Below are 26,225 nucleotides of genomic sequence, written 5' to 3' on the forward strand. Positions count from 1 at the left end.
AAGAAGCTATCACCAGACAACGAGGGGGAAGTTATGCCGCCTAACTCTCCTCACGTGTCAGTACCTGCGTCTCCCACTCGGGAGATGCGTAGGATTGAGACACCTAGTACATCTAGGCCCTTACAAATCACTTTACATGATATGGCTAATGTTATGAAAGAAGTATTATATAATATGCCCGAATTAAGGGGCAAATGCGATAGCTCTGGGTTAAGGACAGAGCGCGCTGATGACACGAGAGCCATGTCTGATACTGGGTCACAACTTGCAGATCATGAGGACGGTGAGCTTCATTCTGTCGGTGACGGTTCTGATTCGGGGAGACCGGATTCAGAAATTTCAAATTTTAAATTTAAGCTTGAGAACCTCCAAGTGTTACTAGGGGAGGTATTAGCGGCTCTGAATGATTGCGACACGGTGGCAATTCCAGAGAAATTGTGTAGGTTGGATAGATACTATGCGGTACCGGTGTGTACTGACGTTTTTCCTATACCAAAAAGACTTACAGAAATTATCAGTAAGGAGTGGGATAGACCCGGTGTGCCTTTTTCCCCTCCCCCGATATTTAGAAAAATGTTCCCTATAGACGCCACCACACGAGACTTATGGCAGACGGTCCCTAAGGTGGAGGGAGCAGTTTCTACGTTAGCCAAGCGTACCACTATCCCGGTGGAGGATAGCTGTGCTTTCTCAGATCCAATGGATAAAAAATTAGAGGGTTATCTTAAGAAAATGTTTGTTCAACAGGGTTTTATATTGCAGCCTCTTGCATGCATTGCGCCTGTCACGGCTGCAGCAGCATTCTGGTTTGAGTCTCTGGAAGAGGCGATTCGCACAGAGCCGTTGGATGAGGCCTTGAGCAAAGTTAGAACCCTTAAGCAAGCTAATGCGTTTGTTTCAGATGCTGTAGTACATCTAACCAAACTTATGGCTAAAAATTCCGGATTCGCCATACAGGCGCGCAGAGCGCTCTGGCTTAAATCCTGGTCAGCGGATGTAACTTCCAAGTCTAAACTACTTAACATTCCTTTCAAAGGGCAGACCTTATTCGGGCCCGGCTTGAAGGAAATTATTGCTGACATTACGGGAGGTAAGGGCCACGCCCTTCCTCAGGACAGGGCCAAACCAAAGGCCAAACAGTCTAATTTTCGTGCCTTTCGTAACTTCAAGGCAGGAGCAGCATCGACTCCCTCCGCTCCAAAACAGGAAGGAACTACTGCTCGTTACAGACAAGGTTGGAAAGGCAACCAGTCATGGAACAAGGGCAAGCAGGCCAGAAAGCCTACTCCCGCCCCTAAGACAGCATGAAGTCAGGGCCCCCTATCCAGAGACGGATTTAGTGGGGGGCAGACTTTCTCTCTTTGCCCAGGCTTGGGCAAGAGATGTGCAGGATCCCTGGACGTTAAATATTATTTCTTTCATGTAATTAGCAAGAGTCCATGAGCTAGTGACGTATGGGATATACATTCCTACCAGGAGGGGCAAAGTTTCCCAAACCTTAAAATGCCTATAAATACACCCCTCACCACACCCACAATTCAGTTTTACAAACTTTGCCTCCGATGGAGGTGGTGAAGTAAGTTTGTGCTAGATTCTACGTTGATATGCGCTCCGCAGCAAGTTGGAGCCCGGTTTTCCTCTCAGCGTGCAGTGAATGTCAGAGGGATGTGAGGAGAGTATTGCCTATTTGAATGCAGTGATCTCCTTCTACGGGGTCTATTTCATAGGTTCTCTGTTATCGGTCTTAGAGATTCATCTCTCACCTCCCTTTTCAGATCGACGATATACTCTCATATATACCATTACCTCTGCTGATTCTCGTTTCAGTACTGGTTTGGCTTTCTACAAACATGTAGATGAGTGTCCTGGGGTAAGTAAATCTTATTTTCTGTGACACTCTAAGCTATGGTTGGGCACTTTGTTTATAAAGTTCTAAATATATGTATTCAAACATTTATTTGCCTTGACTCAGAATGTTCAACATTCCTTATTTTTCAGACAGTCAGTTTCATATTTGGGATAAATGCATTTGTTTCAATCATTTTTTCTTACCTTAAAAAATTTGACTTTTTCCCTGTGGGCTGTTAGGCTCGCGGGGGCAGAAAATGCTTCATTTTATTGCGTCATTCTTGGCGCGGACTCTTTTGGCGCAAAAATTTTTTTTCTGTTTCCGGCGTCATACGTGTAGCCGGAAGTTGCGTCATTTTTTGACGTTTTTTTGCGTCAAAAATGTCGGCGTTCCGGATGTGGCGTCATTTTTGGCGCCAAAAGCATTTAGGCGCCAAATAATGTGGGCGTCTTTTTTTGGCGCTAAAAAATATGGGCGTCATTTTTGTCTCCACATTATTTAAGTCTCATTTTTTATTGCTTCTGGTTGCTAGAAGCTTGTTCACTGGCATTTTTTTCCCATTCCTGAAACTGTCATTTAAGGAATTTGATCAATTTTGCTTTATATGTTGTTTTTTTCTTTTACATATTGCAAGATGTTCTACGTTGCAACTGAGTCAGAAGATACTTCAGGAAAATCACTGCCCAGTGCTGGAGCTACCAAGCTAAGTGTATCTGCTATAAACTTTTGGTATCTGTTTCTCCAGCTGTTGTTTGTATTGCATGTCATGTCAAACTTATTAATGCAGATAAAATTTCCTTTAGTACTGTTACATTACCTGTTGCTGTTCCGTCAACATCTAATTTTCAGAGTGTTCCTGATAACATAAGAGATTTTATTTTTTTAAATCCATTAAGAAGGCTATGTCTATTATTTCTCCTTCTAGTATACATAAAAGTCTTTTAAAACTTCTCTTTTTTCAGTTGAATTTTTAAATGAACATCATCATTCTGATACTGATAATGGTTCTTCTGGTTCAGAGGTTTCTGTCTCAGAGGTTGATGCTGATAAATCTTTGTATTTGTTCAAAATGGAATTTATTCGTTCTTTACTTAAAGAAGTATTATTTGCATTAGAAATAGAGGATTCTGGTCCTCTTGATACTAAATGTAAACGTTTAAATAAGGTTTTTAAATCTCCTGTAGTTATTCCAGAAGTGTTTAATCTCCCTGATGCTATTTCTGAAGTAATTTCCAGGGAATGGAATAATTTGGGTAATTTATTTACTCCTTCTAGACGTTTAAGCAATTATATCCTGTGCCATCTGACAGATTAGAGTTTTTTGGGACAAAAATCCCTAAGGTTATGGGGCTGTCTCTACTCCTGCTAATGTACTACTATTCCTACGGCAGATAGTACTTCATTTAAGGATCCTTTAGATAGGAAAATTGAATCCTTTCTAAGAAAAGCTTACTTATGTTCAGGTAATCTTCTTAGACCTGCTATATTTTTAGCGGATGTTGCTGCAGCTTCAACTTTTTGGTTAGAAGCTTTAGCGCAACAAGTAACAGATCATAATTTTATAGCATTATTATTATTCTATAACATGCTAATAATTTTATTGGTGATACCATCTTTTGATATCATTAGAGTTGATGTCAGGTATATGTCTCTAGCTATTTTAGCTAGAAAAGCTTTATGGATTAAACTTGGAATGCTGATATGTCTTCTAAGTCAACTTTGTTTTCCCTTTCTTTCCAGGGTAAATAATCATTTTCGTTCCTTTCCTCACAACAAGGAACAAAAGCCTGATCCTTCATCCTCAGGAGCGGTTTCAGTTTGGAAACTATTTCCAGTTTGGAATATATCCAAGCCTTATAGAAACCTATAGCCAGCTCCTAAGTACCTATGAAGGTGCGGCCCTTATTCCAGCTCAGCTGGTATGGGGCAGATTACAGTTTCTTCAAAGAAATTTGGATCAATTCCGTTCTCAATCTCTGGTTTCAGAACATTGTTTCAGAAAGGTACAGAATTGGCTTCAAGTTAAGGCCTCCTGCTAAGAGATTTTTTTTCTTTCCCGTGTCCCAGTTAATACAGCAAAGGCTCAGCATTTCTGACATGTGTTTCAGATCTAGAGTTGGCTGGAGTAATTATGCCAGTTCCAGTTCTGGAACAGGGGCTGGGGTTTTATTTTATCTCTTCATTGTACCAAAGAAGGTCAATTCCTTCAGACCAGTTCCGGATCTATCATTATTGAATCGTTATGTTAGGATACCAACATTCAAGATGGTTACTGTAGGACTATCCTGCCTTTTGTTTAGCAAGGGCATTATATGTCTACAATAGATTTACAGGATGTGTATCTGCATATTCTGATTCATCCAGATCACTTTTAGTGTCTGAGATTCTCTTTTTAGACAAGCATTACCAGTTTTGTGGCTCTACCGTTTGGCCTAGCCTCAGTTCCAAGAATTTTTTTCAAAGGTTCTCGGTGCCCTTCTTTCTGTAATCAGAGAACAGGGTTTTGGTATTTCCTTATTTGGACGATATCTTGGTACTTGCTCAGTCTTCTCATTTTCGAAGAATCTCATATGAATCGACTTGTGTTGTTTCTTCAAGTTCATGGTTGGAGGATCAATTTACCAATCAGTTCATTGATTCCTCAGACAAGGGTAACCTTTTTAGGTTTCTAGATAGATTCAGTGTCTATGACTCTGTCCTTGTCAGACAAGAGAAGTTTAACATTGATATCAGCTTGTCAAAACCTTCAGTCACAATCATTCCCTTTGGTAGCCTTATGCATGGAAATGTTAGGTCTTAGGACTGCCGCATCAGATGCGATCTCCTTTGCTCGTTTTCACATGCGACCTCTTCAGCTCTGTATGCTGAACCTATGGTGCAGGGATTACTCAAAGATTTCTCAATTAATATCTTTAAACCGATTTTACGACACTCTCTGACATGGTGGACAGATCACCATCGTTTAGTTCAGGGGGCTTCTTTGTTCTTCCGACCTGGACTATAATCTCAACAGATGCAAGTCTTACAGGTTGGGGAGCTGTGTGGGGGTATCTGACGGCACAAGGGGTTTGGGAATCTCAGGAGGTGAGATTTCCGATCAATATTTTGGAACTCCGTTCAATTTTCAGAGCTCTTCAGTCTTGGCCTCTTCTGAAGAGAGAGTTGTTCATTTGTTTTCAGATAGACAATGTCACAACTGTGGCATACATCAATCATCAAGGAGGAACTCACAGTCCTCTGGCTATGAAAGAAGTATCTCGAATTTTGGTTTGGGCGGAATCCAGCTCCTGTCTAATCTCTGCGGTTCATATCCCAGGTATGGACAATTGGAAAGCGGATTATCTCAGTCACCAAACGTTGCACTTGGGCGAATGGTCTCTTCACCCAGAGGTATTTCCTCAGATTGTTCAAATGTGGGAACTCCCAGAAATAGATCTGATGTCTTCTCATCTAAACAAGAAACTTCCCTGGTATCTGTCCGGATCCCGGGATCCTCGGGCGGAGGCAGTGGATGCTTTTTTCACTTCCTTGGAAGTATCATCCTGCCTATATCTTTCCGCCTCTAGTTTTTCTTCCAAGAGTAATCTCCAAGATTCTGAAGGAATGCTAGTTTGTTCTGCTGGTAGCTCCGGCATGGCCTCACAGGTTTTGGTATGCGGATCTGGTCCGGATGGCCTCTTGCCAACCGTGGACTCTTCCGTTAAGACCAGACCTTCTGTCGCAAGGTCCTTTTTTCCATCAGGATCTGAAATCCTTAAATTTAAAGGTATGGAGATTGAACGCTTGATTCTTGGTCAAAGAGGTTTCTCTGACTCTGTGATTAATACTATGTTACAGGCGCGTAAATCTGTATCTAGAGAGATATATTATAGAGTCTGGAAGACTTATATTTCTTGGTGTCTTTCTCATCATTTTTTGGCATTCTTTTAGAATACCGAGAATTTTACAGTTTCTTCAGGATGGTTTAGATAAGGGTTTGTCCGCAAGTTCCTTGAAAGGTCAAATCTCTGCTCTTTCTGTTCTTTTTCATAGAAAGATTGCTATTCTTCCTGATATTCATTGTTTTGTACAAGCTTTGGTTCGTATAAAACCTGTCATTAAGTCAATTTCTCCTCTTTGGAGTTTGAATTTGGTTCTGGGGGCTCTTCAAGTTCCTCCGTTTGAACCTATGCATTCATTGGACATTAAATTACTTTCTTGGAAAGTTTTGTTCCTTTTGGCAATCTCTTCTGCCAGAAGAGTTTCTGAATTATCTGCTCTTTCTTGTGAGTCTCCTTTTCTGATTTTTCATCAGGATAAGGCGGTGTTGCGAACTTCTTTTGTTTTTTTACCTAAAGTTGTGAATTCCAACAACATTAGTAGAGAATTTGTGGTTCCTTCATTATGTCCTAATCCTAAGAATTCTAGGGAGAAATCGTTGCATTCTTTGGATGTTGTTAGAGTTTTGAAATATTATGTTGAAGCTACTAAGTCTTTCCGTAAGACTTCTAGTTTATTTGTTATCTTTTCCGGTTCTAGAAAAGGCCAGGAAGCTTCTGCCATTTCTTGGCATCTTGGTTGAAATCTTTATTTCATCATGCTTATGTCGAGTCGGGTAAAACTCCGCCTCTAAGGATTTCAGTTCATTCTACTAGTTCAGTTTCTACTTCCTGGGCGTTTAGGAATGAAGCTTCGATTTATCAGATTTGCAAAGCAGCAACTTGGTCCTCTTTGCATACTTTTACTAAATTCTACCATTTTGATGTGTTTTCTTCTTCTGAAGCAGTTTTTGGTAGAAAAGTACTTCTGGCAGTGGTTTCAGTTTGAATCTTCTGCTTATGTTTTTCATTAAACTTTATTTTGGGTGTGGATTATTTTCAGCAGGAATTGGCTGTCTTTATTTTATCCCTCCCTCTCTAGTGACTCTTGTGTGGAAAGATCCACATCTTGGGTAGTCATTATCCCATACGTCACTAGCTCATGGACTCTTGCTAATTACATGAAAGAAAACATAATTTATGTAAGAACTTACCTGATAAATTCATTTCTTTCATATTAGCAAGAGTCCATGAGGCCCGCCCTTTTTTGTGGTGGTTATGATTTTTTTGTATAAAGCACAATTATTCCAATTCCTTATTTTATATGCTTTCGCTCTTTTTTCTGATCACCCCACTTCTTGGCTATTCGTTAAACTGAATTGTGGGTGTGGTGAGGGGTGTATTTATAGGCATTTTAAGGTTTGGGAAACTTTGCCCCTCCTGGTAGGAATGTATATCCCATACGTCACTAGCTCATGGACTCTTGCTAATATGAAAGAAATGAATTTATCAGGTAAGTTCTTACATAAATTATGTTATCTCAGGGATACCTTCTGGATTTCAAAACCTCTCCTCCACAAGGGAGGTTCCATCTTTCGAGGTTATCGACAAACCTAGTAAAGAGAGAGGCATTTCTACAATGTGTACAAGACCTCTTAATCATGGGGGTGATCCACTCAGTTCCGCGATCGGAACAGGGACAAGGATTTTACTCAAATCTATTTGTGGTTCCCAAAAAAGAGGGAACCTTCAGACCAATCTTGGACTTAAAGATCTTAAACTAATTCCTAAGGGTACCATCGTTCAAGATGGAAACCATTCGAACCATCCTACCCATGATCCAAGAGGGTCAATATATGACTACGGTGGACTTAAAGGATGCTTACCTTCATATACCGATTCACAAAGATCATTATCGGTACCTGAGGTTTGCCTTTCTAGACAGGCATTACCAGTTTGTGGCTCTTCCCTTCGGGTTAGCCACGGCCCCGAGAATTTTTACGACGGTTCTGGGCTCACTTCTGGCGGTACTAAGACCACGAGGCATAGCGGTGGCTCCGTACCTAGACGACATTCTGATACAAGCGTCAAGTTTTCAGAATGCAAAGTCTCATACAGAGATAGTTCTAGCATTTCTGAGGTCGCATGGGTGGAAAGTGAACGTGGAAAAGAGTTCTCTGTTACCACTCACACGGGTTCCTTTTCTAGGGACTCTTATAGATTCTGTAGAGATGAAGATTTACCTGACGGAGTCCAGGTTATCAAAGATTCTCAATGCTTCATTCCATTCCAAGCCCATCGGTAGCTCAGTGCATGGAGGTAATCGGCTTAATGGTAGCGGCAATGGACATAGTGCCATTTGCGCGCCTGCATCTCAGACCGCTGCAACTATGCATGCTCAGTCAATGGAACGGGGATTACTCAGATCTGTCCCCTTTGCTAAATCTGGACCAGGAGACCAGAGATTCGCTTCTCTGGTGGTTGTCACCGGTTCATCTGTCCAAAGGAATGACCTTTCGCAGGCCAGATTGGACGATTGTAACAACGGATGCCAGCCTTCTAGGCTGGGGAGCAGTCTGGAATTCCCTGAAGGCTCAGGGATCGTGGTCTCAGGAGGAGAAACTCCTCCCAATAAACATTCTAGAATTAAGAGCAATATTCAATGATCTTCTGGCTTGGCCTCAGTTAGCAAAGCTGAGGTTCATCAGATTTCAGTTGGACAATATCACGACTGTGGCTTACATCAATCATCAAGGGGGAACCAGGAGTTCCCTAGCGATGTTGGAAGTCTCAAAGATAATTCGCTGGGCAGAGTCTCACTCTTGCCACCTGTCAGCGATTCACATCCCAGGCGTAGAGAACTGGGAGGCAGATTTCCTAAGTCGCCAGACTTTTCATCCGGGAGAGTGGGAACTTCACCCGGAGGTATTTGCTCAACTGATTCGTCGTTGGGGCAAACCGGATCTGGATCTCATGGCATCTCGCCAGAACGCGAAGCTTCCTTGTTACGGAGCCAGGTCCAGGGACCCGGGAGCGGTGCTGGTAGATGCATTAGCGGCCCCTTGGGTTTTCAACGTAGCTTATGTGTTTCCAACATTTCCGTTGCTACCTCGGCTGATTGCCAGGATCAAACAGGAGAGGGCATCGGTAATTCTGATAGCGCCTGCGTGGCCACGCAGGACCTGGTATGCAGACCTAGTGGACATGTCGTCCTGTCCTCCATGGTCTCTTCCTCTGAGGCAGGACCTTCTAATTCAGGGTCCTTTCAACCATCCAAACCTAATTTCTCTGAGGCTGACTGCCTGGAAATTGAACGCTTGATTCTATCAAAGCGTGGGTTTTCGGATTCGGTTATTGATACATTAATACAGGTTCGGAAACCTGTGACAAGAATAATTTACCATAAGATATGGCGTAAATATTTATATTGGTGCGAATCCAAGAGTTACTCATGGAGTAAGGTTAGGATTCCTAGGATATTAGCTTTTCTACAAGAGGGTTTAGAAAAGGGTTTATCCGCTAGTTCGCTAAAGGGACAGATTTCAGCTCTGTCTATTCTTTTACACAAACGTCTGGCAGAGCATCCAGACGTCCAGGCCTTTTGTCAGGCTTTGGCTAGAATTAAGCCTGTGTTTAAAGCTGTTGCTCCGCCGTGGAGCTTAAACTTGGTTCTTAAAGTTCTTCAGGGTGTTCCGTTTGAACCCCTTCATTCCATTGATATTAAGCTTTTATCTTGGAAAGTTTTGTTTTTGATGGCTATTTCCTCGGCTCGAAGAGTCTCTGAGTTATCTGCCTTACATTGTGATTCTCCTTATCTGATCTTTCATTCAGATAAGGTAGTTCTGCGTAATAAACCTGGGTTTTTACCTAAGGTTGTTTCTAACAGGAATATCAATCAAGAGATTGTTGTTCCATCATTATGTCCTAATCCTTCTTCAAAGAAGGAACGTCTTTTGCATAATCTAGACGTGGTCCGTGCTCTGAAGTTCTACTTACAGGCAACTAAAGATTTTAGACAAACTTCTTCTCTGTTTGTCGTTTACTCTTGACAGAGGAGAGGTCAAAAGGCTTCGGCTACCTCTCTCTCTTTTTGGCTTCGTAGCATAATATGTTTAGCCTATGAGACTGCTGGACAGCAGCCTCCTGAAAGAATTACAGCTCATTCCACTAGAGCTGTGGCTTCCACCTGAGCCTTTAAGAATGAGGCCTCTGTTGAACAGATTTGCAAGGCTGCAACTTGGTCTTCACTTCATACTTTTTCCAAATTTTACAAATTTGACACTTTCGCTTCTTCTGAGGCTGGTTTTGGGAGAAAGGTTCTACAGGCAGTGGTTCCTTCTGTTTAATGTTCCTACCTTGTCCCTCCCATCATCCGTGTACTTAGCTTTGGTATTGGTATCCCATAAGTAATGGATGACCCGTGGACTGAACACACTTAACAAGAGAAAAAATAATTTATGCTTACCTGATAAATTTATTTCTCTTGTAGTGTGTTCAGTCCACGGCCCGCCCTGTCTTTTTTTGAGGCAGGTTCTAAATTTTAAAATTATAACTCCAGTCACCACTGCACCTTATAGTTTATCCTTTCTCGCCTTTTTTCGGTCGAATGACTGGATATGACATGTGAGGGGAGGAGCTATATAGCAGCTTTGCTTGGGTGATCCTCTTGCAACTTCCTGTTGGGAAGGAGAATATATCCCATAAGTAATGGATGACCCGTGGACTGAACACACTACAAGAGAAATAAATTTATCAGGTAAGCATAAATTATGTTTTTTCTGCAGTAAAGCCAGACCAGTGATCCCCCACCTGCTCTTCATGCTGTACTTGGCACAGCAATGACGAAACCGGCTTCCTCCAATCATGGCATGGCCTCACTGAATGGTTGCTCTGGGGTGCACGCCGTGATTGGAGGAAGCCAGTTTTGTCATTGCTGACTTAAGTACAGAGGAGCTGCCGCCTGGGAATCTCTGGTCCGGCTTGGCTGTAGAAAAAGGTAAGCATTTAAAAAAAACAAAAAAACCTGCAGCAATGTAAAATGTTTCTTGAATGGAAGTGCCCCTGTTTTTAATAGTATTTTTCAAAACTGGACACTGATTCATGAAAGTTTACATTCACTTTAATTCATTTTGAAATGATATATAATAAACATTGCATCAATTTCTATTATTTTAACTTAATTTGTGCAGTATTCATTACTTGCTGTTAGAGTCCACAAGGGAAATGGGGTCTTTACAGAGAGGCATATCTAACTTGATTTAATCAATCTGGTTTACTATACAGTTAAAGTTAGAGAGACAGGAAGTTAGGCTTTGCTCATGCTCAAAAGAAGCAGAATGCGACTTGAGTTATCAAAATTTCTAGTGCAATTTTAAACAACTTTCTAATTTACTTTTATCATCAAATTTGCTTTGTTCTCTTTGTATTCTTTGTTGAAAGCTAAACCTAAGTAGGCTCATATGCTAATTTCTAATCCCTTGAAGGTCGCCTCTTATCTTAGTACATTTTGGCAGTTTTTCAATGAAAGACAGCTTGTTGTGCCATTTAGATAACATTGTGCTCACTCATATGGAGTTATTTATGAGTCAGCACTGATAGGCTAATGTTCAAGTCTGTCAAGAGCACTGATTTATGGGGCCAGTCTTCAGAAGCTTAGATACAAGGAAATCAGAGGTAAAAAGTATCTACACTATAAACGCATGTAACGCGTCAGTCGTCGTCGTCAGACGCGCATACAGCAGGGGGTGTGGCGGGTCCATGACGTGGGCGTGGTCGGCCATGATGGGGTGGGGGCGGGAGCTCGGGCAGTGCGTGTGCAGCGGCTGGGGCCTGGCCGGGTTCGAGCGCGGGTAGGAACACTGCAATAAAGAAAATGGCCCGTTTACACTGGCTTCACCACTAGTATTAATTTAAAAGTGTTGGTTATACAAAACTGGGGAATGGGTAGTAAAGGAATTATCTATTTTGTTAAACAATAAATATTCTGGAGTAGACTGTTCTTTTTAACTTTCGGTAGGCAGGGTCTACACTGAGAATTTCTAAGTGCTTATTTAACAATAAAACAAGTACGTTGTTTGCTGTTTCTAACACAATCTTTTTCTTTTTACTTTAACATAAAGATTTATTTTTTTACTAAATTAGCACTGTTTCATAACCTTTTAAATTATATAGATAAAACTAAAATGCTGGAAACTGATGATCGGAAAATTAGATTTGGCAATTGTGGTCGGAGTTTTGTTCTGAATAAAACATATTTTTCATAACTTAAAGTGCCTTAATTATTGCAAAAAGCCTGTTTTTATAATTACCATTGAACCTGTTTTTGTTGACTAAACTAAAATGTTGAAAGAATTAAAAGGTTATTAAAAATCAAATGCAAGGTTATGACTCAATAACATCTTGTTGTCAAAATTAACACAGTTACTAAAACTATATGAATTTTTACTCATTTTGTATTGTATTCTCACATTTTTTTTTTTTTTCTTTTACTGGTTTCAGGCTGCTACAATCTTTTCTGTACTATGCTTAAGATGTCCCATGGCCACTCAACCCAGGAAACTTTGGAGATAATGAAGGAGTCAGAGAAGCGCTTAGTTGAAGAATCGGTCAACAGAAGCAAATCGGTGTCAAGGTCGCCAAGTAAAGAGGAGCAAGAATCTGATGAGACAAACTCACGCCAAGAGCCCCAGGTTATTGTGCCTTTGTGTTATTCAATTTTGAAGGAACAGATTTGTTTTTGAGGTTTACTTTGTGATTTACTTGTAGCCTATCATGGGCACAATCCTAGATTTATTAAACTATTTTGTTCTTTTAGGCTGCTTAGTATTGCACCTCATTATCGTTCTGGTAGATGCAATAAGAAAATCTAGAAAAATCTGAGAATCAAAAGTGAGATTCCAAAAAAAAAAAAAAAAAAAGAATTGTCCTAAAACATAATTTATGTAAGAATTTACTTAATTTCTTTCATATTGGTAAGAGTCCATGAGCTAGTGACGTACGGTATATACAATCCTACCAGGAGGGGCAAAGTTTCCCAAACCTCAAAATGCCTATAAATACACCCCTCACCACACCCACAATTCAGTTTAACGAATAGCCAAGTAGTGGGGTGAAAAAGAAAGGAGTAAAAAACATCAACAAGGAATTGGAATAATTGTGCTTTATACAAAAAAATCATAACCACTATAAAAAGGGTGGGCCTCATGGACTCTTGCCAATATGAAAGAAATGAATTTATCAGGTAAATTCTTACATAAATTATGTTTTCTTTCATGTAATTGGCAAGAGTCCATGAGCTAGTGACGTATGGGATAGCAAATACCCAAGATGTGGAACTCCACGCAAGAGTCACTAGAGAGGGAGGGATAAAAAATAAAGACAGCCATGAGAAGCCATCAGATCTATTTGTGGAAGCCCCCACATCTGAACAATTTGAAAAAACACATCTGGGTGAAGAGACCACTCTCCCGTGTGTAAAGTCTGGCGACTGAGATAATCAGCTTCCCAATTGTCTATACCTGGAATATGAACTGCAGAAATTAGACAGGAGCTGAATTCCGCCCAAGCAAGTATCAGAGATACTTCTTTCATAGCTTGAGGACTGTGAGTCCCACCCTGATGATTGACATACGCCACAGTTGTGACATTGTCTGTCTGAAAACAAATAAACGGCTCTCTCTTCAGTAGAGGCTAAAACTGAATAGCTCTGAGAATCCCACGAAGTTCCAAAATATTGATTGGTAATCTCGCCTCTTGAGATTTCCAAACCCCTTGTGCTGTCAGAGATCCCCAGACAGCTCCCCAACCTGAAAGGCTTGCATCTGTTGTGATCACGGTCCAGGTTGGACGAACAAAAGAGGCCCCTTGAACTATACGATGTTGATCTAACCACCAAGTCGGAGATAGTCGAACATTGGGATTAGGGCTGCTTATTTTCATAATCGAATAATCGGCCGATTTATTTTTTCGATTAATCGACTAATCGGATAGAAAAATAATCAATAATCGTTTCCTATATTTTAAATAGAATCCACATTGTGACGAATCAAGCCTTCTCAGCGTCACAATAGAGGGGTGTGGGCATGAAGGGGTTAATGGCACACAGCTCTGGTTCCCTTATCCTTGCAACTCTGCAAAAGGACCTTTAAAAGAGACACCACATTAACCAAATCCGGTTCACACTGCTCTAACAATTTCCCTGCTGCCACCACCAAAACTTTTAAATTAAAGGGGAGTTCTGGGGAACCCCTAAAAACTCACACTATTTAATACTTGGGTAACGTGCCTTTAACCTTGTCTCAACAGGAGTGTGATTTCAGATATTAGAGCCCAAAGACAGAATGAGATTTTCTATGTGTTTAATAACAAAAATATCAACACAGGTTACACAGTGCAAAATTATAAAGACACTCAAAATAAACATACAAATGCAAGGCTACAGTTCTTTAAAAAGAAAATGGGACATGAAAAACAATTACACACAATATCTTACTTAATACCAAGTTCCTTTAAATACGTGGAGAGCTGCCATTCCAGATGTTATGGTCGCTTGAGTCCCCATGGCAGTTCTGCCTAAAAAACCTTTTCTTGCCTACTTGAATCCAATTCTCTTTGTCTTGTCCAAGACAACGCCCTGGCCATGATTTATGACGACTTCAGCCAATGCCAACAAGTTTTAACTACCACTATCAGTCTCCATGGGGAGGTGCGTGCTGCATTCCTATACACAGCTACACTACTAAGGAGGGGGAAGGAAAGGGGGGAGGGGGAAAGGAAGGAGGGGAATCTCAGCTTACAGCTTTCTGAGAGCAGACTTCACACACAGCAAAACAGCAATTCACCTTAACCTCTTCCACGCTGAGGACACAATACCACCTCTGCTGAGTAGCCAATCCATGTATCAACTACTCCACATGATTGTATCATGACACACATACTGAGTGTTGCAGATATAAACTTCAGACATTGGGGCCCATTTATCAAGCTCCGAACGGAGCTTGTGGGCCAGAAACAGCAGTTATGAAGCAACGGTCTAAAGACCGCTGCTCCCTAACCCTGTCCGCCTGCTCTGATGAGGCGGACAGGAATCGCCGGAAATCAACCCGATCAAGTTGATCAGATTTATTGACACCTCCCTGCTGGCGGCCGATTGACCGCAAGTCAGCAGGGGGCGGCGTTCCACCAGCAGCTCTTGTGAGCTGCTGGTGCAATGTTAAATGCGGAGAGCATATTGCTCTCCGCATTCAGCGAGGTCTTGCGGACCTGATCCGAACTGTCGGATCAGGTCCGCAAGACCTTTGATAAATAGGCCCCTAAAACTTTACATTAACACAACTGTTTGTCCAATGTTTAAGCAGCAGAGCACAGTTTTATAATGAAACAAAACCAAAAACTATTTGAAAAGAGGTAGAACTTCCAATTTGGCAAGGGGCCTCTCAATAAAGTAACCCTTGACTTCATTCTAACATAAAAAATATCTTGAATATCTATATGCAATGATAAATAACCAGCTTATAAGGTTAGGGAAAAATATCCAGCTCACTCTAAAAATAACAAAATTTATTCTTACAAAGTTTAAATCTAGTACATATTATCACAATTAATTAAAAATATAAAAAAACGATAAAAAACAAATCAAAAGCGCTAATGACTATATATCATTAACAGGACAAAGCCTTACACATTTATCTATACAGAATATATAATCAGCAATAACAAGCAATCCGCTAATAATTGTGCAAACAGATAAAAGTGCACATTAATTCAAATAACTCCCATCAATGTAGGGGCTAGGTGTAAAAAAAAACAAGCTCAGCACTATATCATGCAAACCTTAGTTCAAAATCACCTGATTTAATATAAACAATCCAAATGATGACTCCTATTATATCTGGGTTGCACATAAGTCAGGGGTATTTGTAAACTTATACGGTTCTTAAAAAGTGAAAAGTAAACATCTGTAGACGTCCTTTAGGCTAAGGACATAACCATAAAACACAATTATGTGCAGGAGCTCATGTGAGTGAAGCAGCTAGTGTTGTGCACAGACCAACTAATTGCAAACCAACTAATCGATTATGAGATTCGTTGACAACTATTTTCATAATAGATTATCGATTATGACGATTAGTTGTTGCAGCTCTAATTGGGATTTAAGGATATTAATTGTGATATCCTTGTATATTCCCTGCACCATTGGCTCAACATACAAAGCTGAAGAGGTCTCATGTGTAAACGAGCAAAGGGGATCGTGTCCGATGCTGCAGTCATGAGACCTAAAACCTCCATGCACAAAGCTACTGAAGGGAATGACTGAGACTGAATGTTCCGACAGGCTGCAACCAATTTTAAACGTCTCTTCTCTGTTAGAGACAAACTCATGGATACTGAATCTATCTGGAAACCTAAAAAGGTTACCCTTGTCTGAGGAATCAAAGAACTTTTTGGTAAATTGATCCTCCAACCATGAACTTGAAGAAACAACACCAGTTGATTCGTATGAGATTCTGCAGAACGTAAAGACTGAGCAAGTACCAAGATATCGTCCAAATAAGGAAACACCACAATACCCCAGTAGGGCACCGAGAACCTTTGAAAAGATTCTTGGAGCTGTCGCTAGGCCAAAAGGAAGAGAAACAAATTGGTAATGCTTGTCTAGAAAAGAGAACCTCAGGAACTGATAGTGATCCGGATGAATCGGAATATGAAGATATGCATCCTGTAAGTCTATTGTTGACATATAATGCTCTTGCTGAACAAAAGGCAGAATAGTCCTTATAGTCACCATTTTGAACGTTGGTATTCTTACATAACGATTCAAAATTTTTAGATCCAGAACTGGTCTGAATGAATTCTCTTTCTTTGGGACAATGAACAGATTTGAATAAACCCCCAGACCCTGTTCCTGAAAAGGAACCGACACAATTACCCCAGATAACTCTAGGTCTGAAACACACTTCAGGAAAGCCTGAGCTTTCTCTGGATTCCGGTCTTACTCTGAAACCTATTCTGTACCCCTGAGAGACAATATTCTGGATCCAATGATTTTGGACTGAATTGATCCAAACATCCTTGAAAAATTTTAGTCTGCCCCCTACCAGTTGAGCTTGAATGAGGGCCGCACCTTCATGCAGACTTGGGGGCTGGTTTAGATCTCTTAAATGGCTTGGATTTATTCCAGACTGAGGAAGGCTTCCAATTGGAAACAGATTCCTTAGGGGAAGGATTAGGTTTCTGTTCCTTAATTTGTCGAAAACGGTTAGAAGCTTTAAATTTACCCATATAATTTTTTTATCTTGAGGCAAAAAAGCTCCCTTCTCCCCAGTGACAGTTGAAATAATAGAATCCAACTGAGAACCAAAATAATTTATTACCTTGGAAAGAAAGAGATAGCAACGTCGATTTAGAAGTCATATCAGCATTCCAAGATTTAAGCCATAAAGCTCTTCTAGCTAAAATAGCTAAAGACGTATATCTAACATCAATTCTGATGATATCAAAAATGGCATCACAAATAAAATTTATTAGCATGTTGAATCAACTTAACAATGCTATACACATTATGATCTGGAACTTGTTACGCTAAGGTCTCCAACCAAAAAGTTGAAGCAGCTGCAACATCAGCCAAAGAAATAGCAGGCCTAAGAAGATGACCTGAACATAAATAAGCCTTCCTTAGATAAGATTAAAGTTTCCTATCTAAAGGATCTTTAAAAGAAGTACTATCTTCCGTAGGAATAGTAGTACGCTTAGCAAGAGTAGAGATGGCCCCATCAACTTTGGGGATCTTTTCCCAAAACTCCAATCTATTAGAAGGCAAAGGATACAGTTTTTTAAACCTTGAAGGAGTAAAAGAAGTACACAATTTATTCCATTCCCTAGAAATCACATCTGAAATAGCATCAGGAACTGGAAAAACCTCTGGAATAACTACATGAGGTTTAAAAAACGAATTTAATCGTTTACTAGTTTTAATATCAAGAGGACTAGACTCCTCCATATCTAATGCTATGAACACCTCTTTTAATAAGGAACATATATTCTCCATTTTAAATAAATATGAAGATTTGTCAGTGTCAATATCTGAGGCAGAATCTTCTGAACCAGACAGATCCTCATCAGAGATAGATAAATCAGAATGTTGTCGGTCATTTGAAAATTTGGACATTTGAAATTGCGGTAGAGCATTTTTTGACACATAATATGTTGTACCAATACTTATATAAATTAGAACAGTATTATATAAGCTGTTTTTATTCATTTCCATTTGTATATGTTTGCACGCTTGCAGGTGTGATTGGGCACTTCTGATATCCTAACAAGGTATTCTAATACCAATTTCATTTAGGAGCAATATTGGACAATCAATTCACATTTATTGTAGATGTTTTTAGTCTACCCAGAAAATATACCTTTTTTATCTGATTATTAGGAAAAGAGTCGTCTGCGGTTAGACACTACCTATCATCACACATAGTCTTTTTCTACTCAGCGCTGTACCAACTCTTTCAATTCATATTCTACACCATATTCTAGCACCCTGGCATTTGGAACTAAAGTGTTAGTGAGAGTGCACCTGCCAATACCTGCTGTATGTATATATATATATATATATATATATATATATATATATATATATATATATATATATATATATATATATATATAGATAGAGAGCACTCTCACTTTCAAAATCCTAATGCCAGGGTGCCAGCAGGTAAGTATACACGATGAAGGAAGGCACTCACTGGTCTTTTCATCAAAAACTTTATTTAGCGTGACGTTTCGGGGGGACACTCCCCTTCCTCAGATAAGTACAAACCAAAAGTGACTGAAAATATAAAGCCAAACAAGCCCCTCCCAGTGAAAATTGCGCCAAAACTGGTTGCTATAGTGATCCTCAACAACATTGTAATCATGTGACCAGCATAAATCATGCAAGTGGTAACAGCTACTCATCTTACAGACAGTATATATTAACCGCATTTGAAAAAAACACATTTGAAAAAAACATATTTGAAAAAAAGCATATTTGAAAAAACATATAGTGAATAAGACATGTCAGGTATAATAAGTATATCATACTGGTGTAGTGAAAGTGTAAGGAGAGTGTAAATAGAGCACAATTTCTCCTACTCTCAAAATATCTGTGTAATAAATACCTGTGTGTCCCCTAACACATGTGTTAAATCTATGTGTATGGTGTAATGGTGACTTAAAATATTGTGCACAGTAAATGTATATGCACACTGGCAGCCCCCTGGACAACATGAATATAGAGACTCTGTTGATAACCTAATCTCAAAGCTTCTTTATCAAATGATATAAACAGAGTTGCAAGAACATTCATAGTTATTACTCATAGCAGGGTAGACCGATGCTGCTAATGGTACAGTCTAAGGCCCATACAAAGACTGAGGGGATACTGGACTAAACATAGCGTATTGCTAACTAACTACCCCTATGTGTCAAATTACAGCAGATCTCGAACAACCCACCTATTAATAATTATGATAATATCACATAAACTATGTACCTGCGCAAACATCGTGGCCGCAAGTAGAAAATCTAGGACGCACACACCCGACTCCGTGTGATGACGTCATCTGCCGACAAGCTAGGCTAAGTACCAGGTTGCCATAGTGACACTGTACACTATTGAAATTGTAAATCGGAGGCAAAGCTACCGATACGGCTATAGATTTCACCCATGTATAGCCCAATACTGTTCACTTAATAAATGAATGTGAGATCATTGTATGTGGCATTGATGAGAACAGACTAGAATGTATACTGTGTTAAGCCAGAGCGGCTCAAAATCGGCATATGCTGTCAATACAGCAAGAACAAGAAGGGATGCTACGGCTGTAGTGGTTGCACTACCTGCCATGCGATGATCCCTGGGGCCACATTCCGCCACCCGATACGAATTTAACTTTTAAGATTCAACATTACCTTACCTGTACCACAGGTACAGTGGTCTACCTAATTAACTGTCCATGTGGTTTATTCTACGTGGGGAAAACAGTAGATGACATCCGCACCCGCATGGCCAACCACCGATCAGCCATTAGGGCAGCTATCAAAAATCACGGAAGTGAACAACCGGTGGCACACCATTTCGCTATCAGTGGACACAGTGTACAGGACTTAAGGTTTAAGATCATAGACCATGTTCCCATCCCCTCCAGGGGTGGGGACAGGGACAATAAATTACTGCAATTGGAATCCATGTGGATCTTCAGACTGAACACCATACGTCCGAAGGGACTGAATGTGAACTTGGATTGGCATTGCTTCCTTTAAATCTAAGAATTGAAGAGTTATATGGAATTCAATTGGACGACTGTGAAGAAGCCTGATCGAATGGTTCCTGAGACAGATGAACCTCCTATCTACAGAGCTTGACCTATGAGAGTTGATGATCTATTCTTCTATTTCTTTCATGTAATTAGCAAGAGTCCATGAGCTAGTGACGTATGGGATATACATTCCTACCAGGAGGGGCAAAGTTTCCCAAACCTTAAAATGCCTATAAATACACCCCTCACCACACCCACAATTCAGTTTTACAAACTTTGCCTCCGATGGAGGTGGTGAAGTAAGTTTGTGCTAGATTCTACGTTGATATGCGCTCCGCAGCAAGTTGGAGCCCGGTTTTCCTCTCAGCGTGCAGTGAATGTCAAAGGGATGTGAGGAGAGTATTGCCTATTTGAATGCAGTGATCTCCTTCTACGGGGTCTATTTCATAGGTTCTCTGTTATCGGTCGTAGAGATTCATCTCTTACCTCCCTTTTCAGATCGACGATATACTCTTATATATACCATTACCTCTGCTGATTCTCGTTTCAGTACTGGTTTGGCTTTCTACAAACATGTAGATGAGTGTCCTGGGGTAAGTAAATCTTATTTTCTGTGACACTCTAAGCTATGGTTGGGCACTTTGTTTATAAAGTTCTAAATATATGTATTCAAACATTTATTTGCCTTGACTCAGAATGTTCAACTTTCCTTATTTTCAGACAGTCAGTTTCATATTTGGGATAATGCATTTGAATTAATCATTTTTTTCTTACCTTCAAAAATTTGACTCTTTTTTTCCTGTGGGCTGTTAGGCTCGCGGGGGCTGAAAATGCTTCATTTTATTGCGTCATTCTTGGCGCAGACTTTTTTGGCGCAAAAATTCTTTTCCGTTTCCGGCGTCATACGTGTCGCCGGAAGTTGCGTCATTTTTTGACGTTATTTTGCGCCAAAAATGTCGGCGTTCCGGATGTGGCGTCATTTTTGGCGCCAAAAGCATTTAGGCGCCAAATAATGTGGGCGTCTTATTTGGCGCTAAAAAATAAGGGCGTCGCTTTTGTCTCCACATTATTTAAGTCTTATTTTTTCAGTGCTTCTGGTTGCTAGAAGCTTGTTCTTTGGCATTTTTTCCCATTCCTGAAACTGTCATTTAAGGAATTTGATCAATTTTGCTTTATATGTTGTTTTTTCTCTTACATATTGCAAGATGTCTCACGTTGCATCTGAGTCAGAAGATACTACAGGAAAATCGCTGTCTACTGCTGGAGCTACCAAGCTAAGTGTATCTGCTATAATTTTTGGTATCTGTTTCTCCAGCTGTTGTTTGTATTGCATGTCATGACAAACTTATTAATGCAGATAAAATTTCCTTTAGTACTGTTACATTACCTGTTGCTGTTCCGTCAACATCTAATTTTCAGAGTGTTCCTGATAAACATAAGAGATTTTATTTTTTAAATCCATTAAGAAGGCTATGTCTGTTATTTCTCCTTCTAGTTTACATAAAAGTCTTTTAAAACTTCTCTTTTTTCAGATGAATTTTTAAATGAACATCATCATTCTGATACTGATAATGGTTCTTCTGGTTCAGAGGTTTCTGTCTCAGAGGTTGATGCTGATAAATCTTTGTATTTGTTCAAGATGGAATTTATTCGTTCTTTATTTAAAGAAGTATTAATTGCATTAGAAATAGAGGATTCTGGTCCTCTTGATTCTAAATCTAAACGTTTAAATAAGGTTTTTAAATCTCCTGTAGTTATTCCAGAAGTGTTTAATCTCCCTGATGCTATTTCTGAAGTAATTTCCAGGGAATGGAATAATTTGGGTAATTCTTTTACTCCTTCTAAACGTTTAAGCAATTATATCCTGTGCCATCTGACAGATTAGAGTTTTTTTGGGACAAAATCCCTAAGGTTATGGGGCTGTCTCTACTCCTGCTAAATGTGCTACTATTCCTACGGCAGATAGTAATTCATTTACGGATCCTTTAGATAGGAAAAATTGAATCCTTTCTAAGAAAAGCTTACTTATGTTCAGGTAATCTTCTTAGACTTGCTATATTTTTAGCGGATGTTGCTGCAGCTTCAACTTTTTGGTTAGAAGCTTTAGCGCAACAAGTAACAGATCATAATTTTATAGCATTATTATTATTCTATAACATGCTAATAATTTTATTGGTGATACCATCTTTTGATATCATTAGAGTTGATGTCAGGTATATGTCTCTAGCTATTTTAGCTAGAACAGCTTTATGGATTAAACTTGGAATACTGATATGTCTTCTAAGTCAACTTTGCTTTCCCTTTCTTTCCAGGGTAATAAATTATTATTTCAACTGTTTCTGGAAGGAAGGGAACTTTTTTACCAAAGGATAAAAAATCTAAGGTAAATTTAGGTTTAATGATCATTTCGTTCCTTTCCTCACAATAAGGAACAAAAGCCTGATCCTTCATTCTCAGGAGCGGTATCAGTTTGGAAACTATTTCCAGTTTGGAATATATCCAAGCCTTTTAGAAAACCTATAGCCAGCTCCTAAGTACCCATGAAGGTGCGGACCTTATTCCAGCTCAGCTGGTATGAGGCAGATTACGTTTTCTTCAAAGAAATTTTGATCAATTCCGTTCTCAATTTCTGGTTTCAGAACATTGTTTCAGAAAGGTACAGAATTGGCTTCAGTTAAGGCCTCCTGCTAAGAGATTTTTTTCTTTCCCGTGTCCCAGTTAACACAGCAAAGGCTCAGCATTTCTGAAATATGTTTCAGATTTAGAGTTGGCTGGAGTAATTATGCCAGTTCCAGTTCTGGAACAGGGGCTGGGGTTTTATTTTATCTCTTCATTGTACTAAAGAAGGTCAATTCCTTCAGACCAGTTTCGGATCTATCAATATTGAATCGTTATGTAAGGATACCAACATTCAAGATGGTTACTGTAGGACTGTCCTGCCTTTTGTTTAGCAAGGGCATTATATGTCTACAATAGATTTACAGGATGTGTATCTACATATTCCGATTCATCCAGATCACTTTTTGTGTCTGAGATTCTCTTTTTAGACAAGCATTACCAGTTTTGTGGCTCTACCGTTTGGCCTAGCCTCAGTTCCAAGAATTTTTTTCAAAGGTTCTCGGTGCCCTTCTTTCTGTAATCAGAGAACAGGGTTTTTTGGTATTTCCTTATTGGACAATATCTGGGTACTTGCTCAGTCTTCTCATTTTCGAAGAATCTCATACGAATCGACTTGTGTTGTTTCTTCAAGTTCATGGTTGGAGGATCAATTTACCAATCAGTTCATTGATTCCTCAGACAAGTGTAACCTTTTTAGGTTTCTAGAATAGATTCAGTGTCTATGACTCTGTCCTTGTCAGACAAGAGAAGTTTAACATTGATATCAGCTTGTCAAAACCTTCAGTCACAATCATTCCCTTTGGTAGCCTTATGCATGGAAATTTTAGGTCTTAGGACTGCCGCATCAAATGCGATCTCCTTTGCTCGTTTTCACATGCGACCTCTTCAGCTCTGTATGCTGAACCAATGGTGCAGGGATTACTCAAAGATATCTCAATTAATATCTTTAAACCGATTATACGACACTCTCTGACATGGTGGGCAGATCACCATCGTTTAGTTCAGGGGGCTTCTTTGTTCTTCCGACCTGGACTATAATCTCAACAGATGCAAGTCTTACAGGTTGGGGAGCTGTGTGGGGGTATCTGACGGCACAAGGGGTTTGGGAATCTTAGGAGGTGAGATTTCCGATCAATATTTGGAACACCGTGCAATTTCAGAGCTCTTCAGTCTTGGCCTCTTCTGAAGAGAGAGTTGTTCATTTGTTTTCAGATAGACAATGTCACAACTGTGGCATACATCAATCATCAAGGAGGGACTCACAGTCCTCTGGCTATGAAAGAAGTATCTCGAATTTTGGTTTGGGCGGAATCCAGCTCCTGTCTAATCTCTGCGGTTCATATCCCAGGTATGGACAATTGGAAAGCGGATTATCTCAGTCGCCAAACGTTGCACCTGGGCGAATGGTCTTCACCCAGAGGTATTTCCTCAGATTGTTCAAATGTGGGAACTCTCAGAAATGGATCTGATGGCTTCTCATCTAAACAAGAAACTTCCCTGGTATCTGTCCGGATCCAGGGATCCTCGGGCAGAGGCAGTGGATGCATTATCTCTTCCTTACAAGTGTCATCCTGCCTATATCTTTCCGCCTCTAGTTCTTCTTCCAAGGGTATTCTTAATATTTTAAAGGAATGCTCGTTTGTCCTGCTGGTAGCTCCAGCATGGCCTCACAGGTTTTGGTATGCGGATCTTGTCCGGATGGCCTCTTGCCAGCTGTGGACTCTTCCGTTAAGATCAGTCTTTCTGTCTCAAGGTTCTTTTTTCCATCAGGATCTCAAAACCTTAGTTTTAAGGTGTGGAGTTTGAACGCTTGATTCTTGGTCAAAGAGGTTTCTCTGACTCTGTGATTGATACTATGTGACAGGCTCGTAAATCTGTATCTAGAGAGATATATTATAGAGTCTGGAAGACTTCTATTTCTTCAGGATGGTTTAGATAAAGGTTTGTCCGCAAGTTTCTTGAAAGACAAATCTCTGCTCTTTCTGTTCTTTTTCATAGAAGGATTGCTAATCTTCCTGATATTCATTGTTTTGTACAAGCTTTGGTTCGTATAAAACCTGTCATTAAGTCAATTTCTCCTCTTTGGAGTTTGAATTTGGTTCTGGGGGCTCTTCAAGCTTCTCCTTTTGAACCCATGCATTCTTTGGTCGTTATATTACTTTCTTGGAAAGTTTTGTTTCTTTTGGCCATCTCTTCTGCCAGAAGAATCTCTGAATTATCTACTCTTTTTTTGTGAGTCTCCTTTTCTGATTTTGCATCAGGATAAGGCGGTGCTGCGAACTTCTTTTGAATTTTTTACCTAAGGTTGTGAATTCTAACAACATTAGTAGAGAAATTGTGGTTCCTTCATTATGTCCTAATCCTATTAATTCTAAGGAGAAATCATTGCATTTTTTGGATGCTGTTAGAGCTTTGTATTATTATGTTGAAGCTACTAAGTCTTTCCGAAAGACTTCTAGTCTATTTGTCATCTTTTCCGGTTCTAGAAAAGACCAGAAAGCTTCTGCCATTTCTTTGGCATCTTGGTTGAAATCTTTATTTCATCATGCCTATGTTGAGTCGGGTAACACTCCGCCTCAAAGGATTACAGCTCATTCTACTAGGTCAGTTTCTACTTCCTGGGCGTTTAAGAATGAAGCTTCGGTTGATCAGATTTGCAAAACAGCAACTTGGTCCTCTTTGCATACTTTTACTAAATTCTACCATTTTGATGTGTTTTCTTCTTCTGAAGCAGTTTTTGGTAGAAAAGTACTTCAGGCAGTGATTTCAGTTTGAATCTTCTGCTTATGTTTTTTCATTAAAATTTTATTCTGGGTGTGGATTATTTTCAGCAGGAATTGGCTGTCTTTATTTTATCCCTCCCTCTCTAGTGACTCTTGTGTGGAAAGATCCACATCTTGGGTAGTCATTATCCCATACGTCACTAGCTCATGGACTCTTGCTAATTACATGAAAGAAAACATAATTTATGTAAGAACTTACCTGATAAATTCATTTCTTTCATATTAGCAAGAGTCCATGAGGCCCGCCCTTTTTTGTGGTGGTTATGATTTTTTTGTATAAAGCACAATTATTCCAATTCCTTATTTTATATGCTTTCGCACTTTTCTTATCACCCCACTTCTTGGCTATTCGTTAAACTGAATTGTGGGTGTGGTGAGGGGTGTATTTATAGGCATTTTAAGGTTTGGGAAACTTTGCCCCTCCTGGTAGGAATGTATATCCCATACGTCACTAGCTCATGGACTCTTGCTAATATGAAAGAAATGAATTTATCAGGTAAGTTCTTACATACATTATGTTTTATCTGGCCCCTTATTCTCTTCTTTTGTCCCTTTGTTTTGTTCACTGCTCTCTTTTTTTTTTATGCAGGTGATTTTCTTTTGTCTTTTTGCTTGTCTCTTTTTTCCTTTTTCTCTTTTTCCATCTGTTTCTTAGTTCTGAGGGGGCGGTTCTACTTCTTTTTCTTCTTCTCCTTTCTTTTTCTTTTCTTTTCCCTTTCATTTTTTTCTCTCTTCTATTTATTTCATTTCATCATTTAGTTGATTTCTATTATTATTTTACATTTTATTTATTTTTATTTTTATTTTTATATTTTTATTTATGCTTATTTTTATTTATCCTTATCTTAATTTTACTTAATTCATTTTATTTATTTTA

General features: G+C 39.6%; 1 protein-coding gene across 1 annotated transcript in view; it reads left to right on the top strand.

Annotated features, from left to right (window-relative positions):
* Positions 1-243: 243 nt before the first annotated feature.
* The window catches only part of LOC128644171 (R3H domain-containing protein 2-like), a gene marked incomplete at its 3' end in the record, with an annotated part of 87,220 nt that continues 61,238 nt past the window's right edge, over positions 244-26,225 (top strand). The window contains exons 1-2 of the mRNA XM_053696876.1: positions 244-283; positions 12,145-12,351. Of these exons, the coding sequence (XP_053552851.1) occupies positions 244-283; positions 12,145-12,351 (247 nt within the window). The remainder of the gene's footprint in view (positions 284-12,144; positions 12,352-26,225) is intronic.

This window comes from Bombina bombina, unplaced genomic scaffold, assembly GCF_027579735.1.
Source record: "Bombina bombina isolate aBomBom1 unplaced genomic scaffold, aBomBom1.pri scaffold_886, whole genome shotgun sequence".
NCBI classification, from domain to species: Eukaryota; Metazoa; Chordata; class Amphibia; order Anura; family Bombinatoridae; genus Bombina; species Bombina bombina.